The 13523-nt window shown below is 42.9% G+C and overlaps 1 protein-coding gene across 5 annotated transcripts in view; it reads right to left on the bottom strand.

The window, feature by feature from the left end:
• Positions 1-13523, bottom strand: part of ryk (receptor like tyrosine kinase) — a 434764-nt gene that overhangs the window by 214163 nt on the left and 207078 nt on the right. For all 5 annotated transcript variants that reach the window (XR_013497447.1, XR_013497448.1, XR_013497449.1 and 2 more), the window contains one exon: positions 10441-10566. Coding sequence is in view for 2 of the 5 variants with exons in the window: in XM_078209276.1 (XP_078065402.1) it covers positions 10441-10566 (126 nt within the window). In the remaining 3 variants the exon portion in view is untranslated. The remainder of the gene's footprint in view (positions 1-10440; positions 10567-13523) is intronic.

The following is a 13523-nucleotide window of genomic DNA, read 5'->3' as shown; positions in this document are numbered from 1 at the left end:
AACGTACGCATTTTCTTTTTGACCAATCCCTCAGTGCAGGTTCAATGGGCGGAATGGTCTCCTTCTGCACTATAGGGATTCTATGATTCAATTCACCATATCTCCTACTTTTGAACAAAGAAGATTGAAAAATAGGATAATAAATAGAATTGTATAATTTGAACCTATGCTCATGACAACTCTATACCATATTTAAACATGGTCTCCTTTGCATGTAAAGGGTGCCATAGATTCCTGCACAGTGAACATTGACAGGCATCATTTATCACTCAGAGGTTGGATTACACAAATTTGGAAAATTTGGAAAAGTCACATATAGTCACTTAAATCAGCCAAGTAGGAGTATATCTCTTTATTTTCTGCTCATGTATATTTAATCCTGTACTGTACCACAAGCAGACTTGGCTTGTTACAGCACAACACTACACATAGGTCCTTAATATTCTAAACTCTGATTGAGGTGATCATAACTCATGGTTTTCCTTTTGATCTGTCCTGGGGTCCATCGCCCTGATCTCCTACTGAGTGTTTTGTAGCCTCCCACTGTACTGCATGTTTTCCACATGGACTGCAGCGATTCAGGAAGATGGCTTACCACCACCTTCTCAATAGCCATTAAGGGTGGGTAATAATTCTGGCCTAGCCAGCAACGCCCACATTCACAATAAAAGACTAAAAAATAAACAGAATTTGTTACGTCAATAAGGGTAAAAGAAATGAAAAAACAGACACATGGAAGAACATAATGTGCTAATGAACTTAAAAGCAGGACTGAATAAGGAGGGATGAGCGCATTTGCCCCACAGTGAGTCAAGTAGGAAAAGAAAACAAGACTTATACTGTGTGTCATTTCATCTTCATTCATGTCAAAACATCCAATTAATTAATTCTGATACGTAGTCACTTATGTCAATTCCCAAATCTATGCCTAACTTTCTCATAATTGCATGTTCAAATATCTCCAATCAGGTTCCAGGCATGCCACAGTACTGAAACCCTTGTTAGTCATAAATCACATTCTTTGCAAATGCAACAGTGATAAATGCGCTCGTAGAAATCATAAAAACCTACAGTGCAGAAGGGGGCCATTCAGCCCATCAAGCTTGCACCAACAACAATCCCACCCAGACCCTATCCTCATAACCCCATGTATTTACCCTGGTCGTCCCCCTGACACTGAGGTGCAATTTAGCATGACCAATCAACCAAACTGCACTTCTTTGGACTGTGGGAGGAAACTAGAGCACCTCGAGGAAACCCACGCAGACACAGGGAGAACATGTAAACTCCACGGTCACCCTAGGCCAGAACTGAACCCGGGTCCCTGGCACTGTGAGGCAGCAATGCTAACCACTGTGCCGCTCTCAACTCATCCTTCTCTGTCTATATCCAGCCTTTAACATATTTGACCATTCTGTTGCCCTCTAACGCCCTCTACTGTTCAGTTGGGTGGAACAACTAGCTTGTTTCCATGATTTAATCAAAGTCAAAAAATTACAATGTTTTATCTTCCCACTCGCACTGTTACTTCTGGAGTTCGAAAAGATCTACTCTTGACTCTTTTCTATTTCACATCTAAACAATGATGTCAATGATCTTCACTCCTTCCAATCTGCTTGGTTTTCTGCCAGGCACAGCTGTTTAAAAGGTGCTTGTCACAAAGTGGGGTGAGGTGAGTTTCTCTTGCAGAGAGCTGACACAGGCACAAACAGGGCTGAATGGCCTCCTCTTCTGCTGCAACATTCTATGATTGTATTTTATCTCCCGGCAATCGCGTCCAAAAATACTCAGCTGAAACTCAGTATCACCGCACTGTCAAACAGCACATCAACCATCTCTGTCAAATAGCTGGTCTGATATCCGATACTCGATGAGTAGAAATTTCCTCTAACTAAATATTGGGAGGACAGAACCCAATGCTTTTGGCCCGTGGCACAAATTTCATTCCGTGTCCAATGTTTCTATCCCTGATAATTGACTTAAGTTCAGCAATACTCTTTGCAACCCGTGTTTATAACCATATAGAATCATAGAAATTTACAATAGGAAAGGAGGCCATTCAGCCCATTGACCTGTGATGGTCAACAATAAGTCATCCAGCCAAATTCCACTTTTGAGCTCTTGGCCTGTGTTCTTGAAGATTATAACATGCCTAGTGCATATCCATGCACCTTATAAATGTCATGAAGGTTTCTGAATCATTTTCAGACCCTCCAGGCCTCTTTTTCTTGAAGGGAACATACTTGCTCTGATCTCTTTATCTCTTCCTCAGAGACCTGCCATTGATTCACCTTCTATTTGTTGTTTTGAGTCCACTTCAACCAAATCAGATCCAATTTTTGTTCTTCAGCTCCAGCCCATATTACTTCATTTGATAATCCTTCCATATCATCCATCCTCACCGTTATAATTGTTTCCATGATCAATATTGTGATCCACCTTTTTATTCCACTAACTTAGTGGTGGGCAACCTGCAGCCCAGGGGCCACATGCAGCCCATCTGGGTTCTCAGTGCGGCCCACAAGACATTTGTTGATCGCTTTCCATGCGCAGGGTTGCCACATTCCACCAATTTCCTTTCAAATAATTTTTTTCCTACCAGTGTGACTGAAGTGACATGCATGTAAATCATGAGCAAGTGAAGTGAGGTGCATGCTGATGGCACACAACATTGACAGTGTAGCTCTCTGCATCCAAAGGGTAAATATTTCTTTTGTTTTTACTCTTTACTATTTCTAATAATATATAAATGATTAAGCATTTTCTATTACTTGTTCTGAAATATTTGTTGTGTATTAAATGTATTTAATCTTATTCATGGGGTCATGGCTATTAGTGAACATGCCCAATTTCAATCTTGTAGCCCACTGAGATGAAGGAGGCTACTCATGTGGCCCACTCACTAGCGTAGGTTGCCTATCACTGCCCTAAATTTTCTGAAAACCTTGTAACCAGAAATATTCTGTTGCCAGCCTGTCTTTCTTTCATCCAATTCTCAGTAACAGCTAGACCATCGTACTCCCAACATGCTAATCTATGCTCTTAACTTATCTACCTTGCTCCCTAGACTAGTTAGCATTGCCAAACTATTTTGTTGTCTACTTTCTAGGCTCTGTTTCCTTTGATTTCCAAACATGCCTTCCATGTCCAATTTTTCTTCTTTCCTTTCTGAATCGGTTTTCAAGTTTCCATTCCTCTTGCCAAGCTAATTTAAACCTCTTCGCGACATCACTGGCAAAAGTCAGTGCAGTTGTTATTGTGGTGCAACCCGCCCAGATTGGCAAGGTGCCACCATCCCCCAGAAGCAGTCCCATTGTCTCAGAAATCTGAAGCTCTTTCCTCCATCATTTCCTCAGCCATGTATTTATCAGCTCTAACTTCCCGTTTCTCTGCTCACGAGCATGTGGTACTGGGAGCAAACTGGAGAATACTTCATTTGACGTCCTGCTTTTTAATCTCTCTCCAAGATTCCTAATCTCTGCTGTGAATGAAGGGAAACCAGTGGATGTACTATACTTAGAGGGCAATGCATTTGACATAGTCCACTTGGACTTCAGTAAGGCTTTTGACAGGTGCTTTGGCTTCCTCCACTGTCCAGAGTGCAGGTTAGTTGGATTGGTTATGCTAAATTGCCCCTTAGTTTCCCAAGATGTGTAGATTAGAGGGATTTGTGGGGTAAATGTGCGGGGTTACGGGGATAGGGCGGGGGCTGGGCCTAGGTAAGTCCTCTGTCAGAAAGTCGGTGCACACCCGTTGAGCTGAATGACCTCCTTCTACACTGTATTCTATGGATAGATTCTTGATTAACAAGGGGGTGAAAGGTTATCAGAGGTAGGCAGGCATGTGGGGTTGAGGTTACAATCAGATCAGCCATGATCTTATTGAATGACAGAGCAGGTTCGAGGGGCCGAGTGGCTTACTTCGGGTCTAATTTGTATGTTCATATCAAGGTCTCCGATTTCCCCAATTCTAGTTCCCTCCTTAAAACATAGCTCTTTCACTAAGCTTTAGATTAACTTTTCTGACTTTTCCTTCTGTTTTTATTCGTATTGCTTGTTAAGCACAGCACATTAGATAAATGTAAGTTTCTGTTGATGCGATGTTTGGGAGAAGACACAAAATCCGAAAAAAAAATTAAGTGAGATAAATGATCACCATGACTTATTTGACACTGGCTAAGTATTGTTTAGGTATTGCGGAAACTCAGTGTTCTCCTTCAAATAGTAACTTCAAAACCTACACAAGATGGGGCCTCATTATAATATCCCATCTGAAAGATGCCACACCTCTGATAATGCATAATTCCATCTGTTAACTATGCAAGTTAGACTACAAAGTGAGCTAAAATCTAAAAAATAGCATATTGCTTCCTTGAAAGCTGCTTTATCTCAGTTTGAACTTGCAGAGTATATCATAATTATAATCTTTGAAACTAGTGGCTTATGCAGTTAGTAAATCACCAAGAACCAACAGCAGTCTACATATTAACAGTTCAAGTCTACGCAGATCACTGAGCTTAAAGCACTTTAGATTTTTCAACAAGAGATTCAAGAATAAAGACTGATACAAACAAGCTTTTACATGTTTGGCAGGATTATGCTGGATAGGTTTCATCTTTTGGTATTTGCTCAATAAAACCCAGGTTCAATTTTCAATCCGTGGAGTTAGCTGAATGCAGCTTGTGTGACAGTTGCAACACTATAATTTGCCTCAACATTGCCAGGTTAAATGAGTCAGTATTATCATCCCGATTATTATCCACTGATCCAAGATAGAAATGTGGGTGTCAGGTGAGAGAAGGATCAAACCCAGCTGCACTCCAATAAGTGCAGTGTTCACAAGGACTATGTGCAGAATGGTCACTTAGATGCGCCTGCCAGAGACATTTGCAAAACCACGCTCCAGCAAAGGATTCCACTGTTTTGTCTCGGGTTACTAGTGCTATATTATTTGCTCCATTAGTTTGGGATTAGTACATCACAGGAATAGGTGAAGAAAAAGTCGCCACAGTCCCTTTGAGGGAGAGCGCTGACTGATATTCATTTAACTTGAGGTTCACTACACCTCAGGCAAGGGATGAGGTTGAGAAAGACTATGAAGATCCTCAGCCGTTACAGGAATTGAACCCGCACTGTTGGCGTTGCTCCATATTACAAATACATGGATTCTTTATTGCAACTTCAAGCGAAACATCTGCACATCATGAGTACAAGAGCATGTTCTACACACCTCTTACTCTGTTAGTCCAATATCACCTCCTCGATGTTGATATCACATCGTACAGTGGCCCTCCACTTACAGTCTCAAAGTGATCCCGCAACATCACATCAAAGTGATCAACATCATGTGGGGTGGCATGGTGGCACAATGGTTAGCACTGCTGCTTCACAGCACCAGAGACCCGGGAGCAATTCCGGCCTTGGGTGACTGTAGGGAGTTTGCACGTTCTCTCTGTGTCTGTGTGGGTTTCCTCCAGGACTAACAGAATAAATATGGGGGGTTACTGGGATAGGTCCTGGGTAGGATTGTCGTCGGTGCAGGCTCGATGCGCCAAATGGCCTCTTTCTCCACTGTAGGGATTTTATGATCACCGGTCTTTTAGAACCATAGAAAAGTTATAGCACAGAAGGAGGCCATTCGGCCCACCTTGTCCATGACAGCCCAAGGACACCCAGGTGCCCTTTCTAATCTCACCTTTCTGCACATAGCCGATAGCCCTGGAGCTTGCAGCACTTAAGGTGCAGATCCTGGTACTTTTTAAATGAGTTTAGGGTCTATGTCTCCACCACCAACTCGGGCAGCAAACTCCAGACACCCAACGTCCTCTGCGTAAAAAGGTTCTTCTGCGTATCCCCTCTACACCTACTGCCACTTATCTTGAAAACTATGTCCCCTGGTTCTAGAATTCTTCACTAAGGGAAACAATTTTATCCTGAGATAGAGAATCTGGTGAACTGGTGCAACGACAATAATCTCTCCCTCAATGTCAACAAAACGAAGGAGACTGTCATTGACTTCAGGGAGCGTAGTAGAGAACATACCCCTGTCTACATCAACGGGGACAAAGTAGAAATGGTTGAAAGCTTCAAGTTTTTAGGTGTCCAGATCACCAACAACCTGTCCTGGTCCCCCCATGCCGACACTATAGTTAAGAAAGCCCACCAACCCCTCTATTTTCTCAGAAGACTAAGGAAATTTGGCATATCAGCTATGACTCTCACCAACTTTTACAGATGCACCATAGAAAGCATTCTTTCTGGTTGTATCGCAGCTTGGTATGGATCTTGCTCTGCCTAGGACCACGAGAAACTACAAAAAGGTCGTGAATGTAGCCCAATCCATCACGCAAACCAGCCTCCCATCCATTGACTCGGTCTACACTTCCCGCTGCCTCGGCAAAGCAGCCAGCATAATTAAGGACCCGACGAACCCCGGGCATACTCTCTTCCGCCTTCTTCCATCGGGAAAAAAATACAAAAGTCTGAGGTCATGTACCAACCGATTCAAGAACAGCTTCTTCCCTGCTGCCATCAGATGTTTGAATGAATCTACCTCATATTAAGTTGATCTTTCTCGACACCCTAGCTATGACTGTAACACTACATTCAGCACTCTCATTTCCTTCTCTATGAACGGTATGCTTTGTCTGTATAGCACGCAAGAAACAATACTTTTCACTGTATACTAATACATGTGACAATAATAAATCAAATCAAATCATAATTTTGTCTACCTCTATCAAGTGACCCCTCAGCCTTCTTTGTTCCAAGGAAAATAACCCCAACCTATCTAATCTCTCCTCATAGCTACACTTTTCTACCCTGAGCAACATTCTTGTAAACCTCCTCTGCACTCTCTCCAGTGCAATTACATCCTTCCGGTAATATGGTGGCCAGAATTGCACACAGTAGTCTAGTTGTGGTCTCATCAGTGTTTTATACAATTACAACATTATATCCTTACTTGTATATTCTATACCTCTGCCAGTGAAGGAGTGCATGGCATCATAGAGCGATCCAGTACAGAAACAGGCCCTTCAGCCCCACCGGTCTATGCCGACCATGGTATCCTCCCAGCTCGTCCCAACTAAAGAACAAAGAATAAAGAACAGTACAGCACAGGAAACAGGCCCTTCGGCCCTCCAAGCCTGTGCCGCTCCTTGGTCCAACTAGACCAATCGTTTGTATCCCTCCATTCCCAGGCTGCTCATGTGACTATCCAGCTAAGTCTTAAACGATGTCAGCATGCCTGCCTCCACCACCCTACTTGGCAGCGCATTCCAGGCCCCCACCACCCTCTGTGTAAAAAACATCCCTCTAATATCTGAGTTATACTTCGCCCCTCTCACCTTGAGCCCGTGACCCCTCGTGAACGTCACTTCTGATCTGGGAAAAAGCTTCCCACCGTTCACCCTATCTATCCCCTTCACAATCTTGTACACCTCTATTAGATCTCCCCTCATTCTCCGTCTTTCCAGGGAGAACAACCCCAGTTTACCCAATCTCTCCTCATAGCTAAGACCCTCCATACCAGGCAACATCCTGATAAACCTTCTCTGCACTCTCTCTAACGCCTCCACGTCCTTCTGGTAGTGCGGCGACCAGAACTGGACGCTGTACTCCAAATGTGGCCTAACCAGCGTTCTATACAGCTGCATCATCAGACTCCAGCTTTTATACTCTATACCCCGTCCTATAAAGGCAAGCATACCATATGCCTTCTTCACCACCTTCTCCACCTGTGTTGTCACCTGCCCGTGTTTGGCTCATATCCCTCGAATCCTTTCCCATCTATGTACTTATCCAAATGATTTTCAAATGTTGCTATTGAATCTGCCTCAATCACTTTCTCTGGCAACTCATTCCATATACGCATCACCCCTTGCATGAAGAAGTTACCCCTCAGGTCCCTTTTAAATCTTTCCCCTCTCACCTTAAACCTGTGCCCTCTAGTTTTCATTTCCCCTTCTATGGGAAAAAAACTACGTGCGTTCATCCTATCTATGCCCCTCATGATTTTATACACATCAAATCATGTCACCCCTCATTCTCCTATGTTCCAAGAAATAAAGTCCTAGCATTCCAAATGCTTTCTTTACAACCTTGTCTACTTGAACTGCTACCTTAAGGACCTGTGTACTTGTATGCCAAGATCTCTCACTTCATCTACCCTTCTTATATTCCCATTTATTGTGTATTCCCTATAACTGTTTGCCCTCCCTAAATGCATTACCTCACACTTCTGCATGTTAAAATCCATCTGCAACTTTACCACCCAATCCACCAACCCATCGATATCGTTTTACAGATTACAGCTATCCTCTACACTATCCACTGCTTGGCCAATCTTGTCTCATCTGCAAATTTGCCTACCATGCCCCTCATGTTCACGTCCAAATCGTTAATATATAACACAAACAGTAAGGCTCCCAACATCGAGCCCTGTAGAACACCACATGAAACAACTTCCCATTCCAAAGGGCATCCATCGACCATTACCCTTTGTTTCCTGTTACTAAGCCAACTTTTGATCTAGTTTGCCACATTAGCATGAATCCTATGGGGTTTTACTTTTTTGATCAATCTGCCATGTGGGACCTTGGGGCGGTATGGTGGCACAGTGGTTAGCACTGCTGCCTCATAGCCTCAGGGACCCAGGTTTGATTCCTGGCTTGGGTCACTGTGTGGAGTTTGCACATTCTCCCTGTGTCTGTGTGGGTTTCCTCCGGGTGTTCCAGTTTCCTCCCACAGTCCAAAGATGTGCAGGTAAAGTGAATTGGCCATGCTAATTCACTTTACCAGTTTATAATAAAAAAACACTGTTTATAATTTAAAAAAATAGATTTCTTTGCTTTTGCCAAACTTCAGGTTACACGGAACTATCATCTGCTCCTCCTCCAGTGGCAGTCAAGTGACTGTAAAAAACAGACAATAAAACTATGGCTGGAGATTCGATGCTCATTTTCTTTTTTTTTGCCCAGCCATTTGGTTGGCATTTTGGAACTTCGCCATCATAGAAACAAAGAAACATAGAAGAAAGGAGCAGGAGGAGGCCATTTGGCCCTTTGAACCTGCTCCACCATTCATTACGACCGTGGCTGATCATCCAACTCAATAGCCTAATCCTGCTTTTTCCCCATAACCTTTGATCCCATTCACCTCAAGTGCTATATCCAGCTGCCTCTTGAATACATTCAATGTTTTGGCGTCAACTACTTCCTGTGGTAATGAATTCCACAGGCTCATCACTCATTGGATGAAGACATGTCTCCTCACCTCCATCCTAAATGGTCCACCCTGAATCCTCAGACCGTGACCCCTGGTTCTGGACTCTCCCATCATTGGGAATATCCTCCCTGCATTTACCGTGTCTAATCCTGTTAGAATTTTATAAATCTCTATGAGATCCCCCCTCATTCATCTGAACTCCAGAGAAAACAATCCTAACCTAGTTAATCTCTCCTCATATATGAGTCCTGCCATTCCCGGAATCAGCCTGGTAAACCTTCGCTGCACTCCCTCAAGAGCAAGAACATCCTTCCTCAGAAAAGGAGGCCAAAACTGCACACAATACCCTAGGTGTGGCCTCACCAAGGTCCTGTATAATTGCAACAACACATCCCTGCTCCTGTACTGGAAACCTCTCGCAATGAGGGGCAACATGCCATTTGCCTTCCTTACCGCCTGCTGCACCTGTATGCTTACCTTCAGTGACTGGTGCACAAGGACATCCAGATCCCGCAAGCACACTCCCCTCTCCCAATTTACAGCCATTCAGGTAGTAATCAGCCTGCTTGTTTTTGCTTCCAAAGTGAATAACCTCACATTTATCCAAATGATATTGCATCTGCCATTGATTAGCCCACTCACCCAACCTGTCCAGATCATTCTGAAGGATCTCCGCATCCTCGTCACATTTCACCCTCCCACTCACTTGGTATCATCTGCAAACTTTGAGATGTTACGTTTTGTTCCCTCATCCAAATCATTAATATATATTGTGAATAGTTGGGATCCCAGCACCGATCCCTGTGGCACTCCACTAATTACTGCCTGCCAATTTGAGAAACACCCATTAATTCCTACTCTTTATTCCCTCTCTGCCAACCAGTTTTCTATCCATCTCAATACACTTCTCCCATACTGTATCATACTTAATACGGTCAACAATCTGAAGAATTCACATAGCTACAGTTCCTGTGCACACCGCTTAGTGTCTGACTAATACTGAAGCAAAATACTGCTGATTCTGCAAACAAAAAATAAAAACAGAAAATGCTGGAAATATTCAAGCAGCATCTGTGGAGAGAGAAATGGAGTTAATGACCCTTTCATCTGATATGATAGGAGAGGTCCATAAAATTCAAAGACTTTGGGAGAGGAGGGGAAAAGAGGAATACATGTTTTGCTGCAAACCTTAACTGAAGCCCAAGTTTATTACCTTCCTGAAGAACATCTTTGAAAGTGACTCTCTCTCTGGAAATTGCAATGTCCTTTACCCTGGCCTTTGCCTCTGCCAGTGTAACACTTTTGAGGTCATTCTTTTCTATCCGCAGTGTTGGGTAACCTGCAGAGGAAACAAACAGTAAAGCATATTACCAACATTCAAATTAACAGAAATGTTGTATTTAAAATCCATAGTAGGTTGAACTGTAGGATTAATTAAATGAGAAGTTATAACAACAGAGATAAATGGAGAAGAGAGAACACTACAGGTGATAAAGGGGGGAACATCAAGAAAAATAGGAAATGGGAATATGTTAAAAAAGAAATGGAACTGGTCTTGCTTTATAGCAATTCAGATTTTTAGAGTAATGGTGGTGGCCAACTTCATACACAAAATTATTCCTGTCCAGTTAATTGTGAAAGCAGGCAAACTTGTCCATTTTTAGATGAAAATTAACAGATCAAGAACAATCAATATACCAATTAACGAAAACAATCATACTCAAGTAATTTTATTTCAAGTGATTAAAGTGAGAATGTTTTAGACATATCAAACTATAATCCATCCACAATTTCCAGTAAAAGGTGCTGTAGGCCCAGTTATATGAGTTTTAATAAGAGCACATGTACAAATGCAGTGCGGTGAACATTTATAAAGCTGTGGGTAGGCCAAGTAAACAAGAGCTGTGTGTCAGTCCTGGTCACCATACTTTAAGAAGGATGTGAGGGATCTTGAGAGAGTGCAGAGGAGATTTGCCAGGATGGTTCCAGGGATGGGGAATTTTGATGACAAAGTTATGCAGAAGTTTGGTTTCTTGCAGCAAAGGAGATTCATAGAATCGCTATAGTGCAGGAGGCCATTCAGCCCATCGAGCCTGCACCGACAACAATCCCTGTAACACCACGTATTTACCCTACTAATCCTCCTGACATTAAGGGAGAATTTAGCATGGCCAATCAACCTAACCATCACATCATGGCACAACTGTTAGCACTGCTGCCTCACAGTGACAAGGACCCGGGCTCGATTCCCGGCTTGGGTCACTATCTGTGTGGAATCTGCACGTTCTCCCCATGTTTCCTCTGGGTGCTCCGGTTTCCTCCCACGGTCCGAAAGATGTGCGGTTAGGTGCATTGATCATGCTAAACTCTCCCTCAGTGTATTCAAACAGGCACCGGAGTGTGGCGGCTAGGGATTTTCATAGTAACTTCATTGCAGTGTTAAGTTTACTTGTGACACTAATAAATAAACTTTAAAAATCTTCAGATTGAGAGGAGATTAGATAAACGTGTATCAACGTATAACAGAGTTAGATAATGTAGACAAAGAAATGCTGTTTCCATCAGCTGATGGCACAAGGATGCAAGTTTAAAGTTTTGGGTAGTAAGTGATAATGACCTGGAACATGCTGCGTACGGGGTTGGTGGAAGCAATAAAAAGCAATGATTTCAAAAGAAATTGGATGAGCATTCAAGAGGAATGGGACTGACTGGATTGCTGTACGTTAAGCCAACATGGTAGAATGGCCTTTTGTGTACCATAATGACTCAAAGACTCTTATGTATATATTTGGCCAGTTCCAGGTTCAGCTGTATGACTTTATTATTTGAAGGAATAAACAAGTGGATGACAAACTCTGGAAATGGAGATTTATAGCATATAGATAATGACTGAGCCCTCCAATCTCAGTGACAATGCTGAAGTTAGCCATTTCCCGATGATCTTATATCTTTATTATTTCAGATTCCAAGGGTACATTACACTGTATTGAAAGAAGATATAAATTCTGATTTATGTAAAAGCATCAGATACATCAATTGTATGTCTCTAAATAAGTGGAGAAATTCTGGTATTCTATTTCACTGCTGTAACCAAATGAAATCACAGTGATATCATCATGAAATAGTATTCATTTACTGCAAATGAAAAGAGCAGCATTTATTATCATTTAAGCCAACTATCTCTTGACTCCAATAGCGATTGATCCTGCAACACAAACTTGTTCCCCCTGCATCAATATCAATTGCAAACTGGGAAAAAGCACAAGAATTTTCAATGTCAGCATCCAGAAGGAACAATGTGCTTGTGACTTCAGCCAGAGGCATGGTGAGTTTCTAGAATCATGCAAGTCTATTTTACAGCATGCCATGTCACTAATACTCCTGATTAGCAGACGAGAGGGGCAGGTGGGGGGAGGCAGGCGCGGGCAAGCAAGAGTGTTGGCGGGCAAGGGGGCCGGTCTTGAAAATAACTGAGCATCAATAGCTTTCTGGGTTTCTAAGATTCACAACCCTCTGAGTGAAGAAATTTGTCTCTAAATACAAAATAGCAAACTGCTTATTCTGAGATTGCGACCCCTCATTCTAGACTCTAATCCCCCAGTATAACTTTTTTATTTGTTCATGGGGTGTGGGTGTCCCTGGCTAGCGCAGTATTTATTGCCCATCCCTAATTATCCTTGCGCAGATGGTGGTGAGCTGCTTTCTTGAACCGCTGCAGTCCATGTTGTAGGAACACGCACTGTTGTTAAGAATGATAGTGTCTATCGCAAGAATACCAATATAAGGAAAAAAACAATCTACACTGTATAAGAGAGTACTGCTTGGTTGGCAAATGGACTCTGATCAGTAGAGGTGTTGCCATGCAGAATGCACCGGGCCAACAGTTTGACCCTGATTGGTCAAAGATAGGAGATTCTGTGGGAACGAGAGGGACTCGTGGCTGGTGTGTTGCCTCCCAGGTGCCAGAGTCCGTGATGTCTCGGGTCGTGTTTTCGGGATCCTTAATGGGGAGGAGGACCAGCCCCAAGTCGTGGTCCACATAGGCACCAATGACATAGGTAGGAAAAGAGATGGGGATGTAAGGCAGAAATTCAGTGAGTTAGGGTGGAAGCTTAGAGCTAGAAACAAATAGAGTTGGTATCTCTGGTTTGTTACCCGTGCCACATGCGAGCGAGGAGAGGAATAGGGAGAGAGAACAGTTGAACACGTGGCTACAGGAATGGTGCAGGAGGGAAGGATTCAGATACCTGGTTAATTGGGGCTCATTCTGGGGTAGGTGGGACCTCTACAAATGGG

This window comes from Mustelus asterias, chromosome 3, assembly GCF_964213995.1.
Source record: "Mustelus asterias chromosome 3, sMusAst1.hap1.1, whole genome shotgun sequence".
Classification (NCBI taxonomy): domain Eukaryota; kingdom Metazoa; phylum Chordata; class Chondrichthyes; order Carcharhiniformes; family Triakidae; genus Mustelus; species Mustelus asterias.
This window is presented reverse-complemented; position numbering and strand designations above follow the sequence as displayed.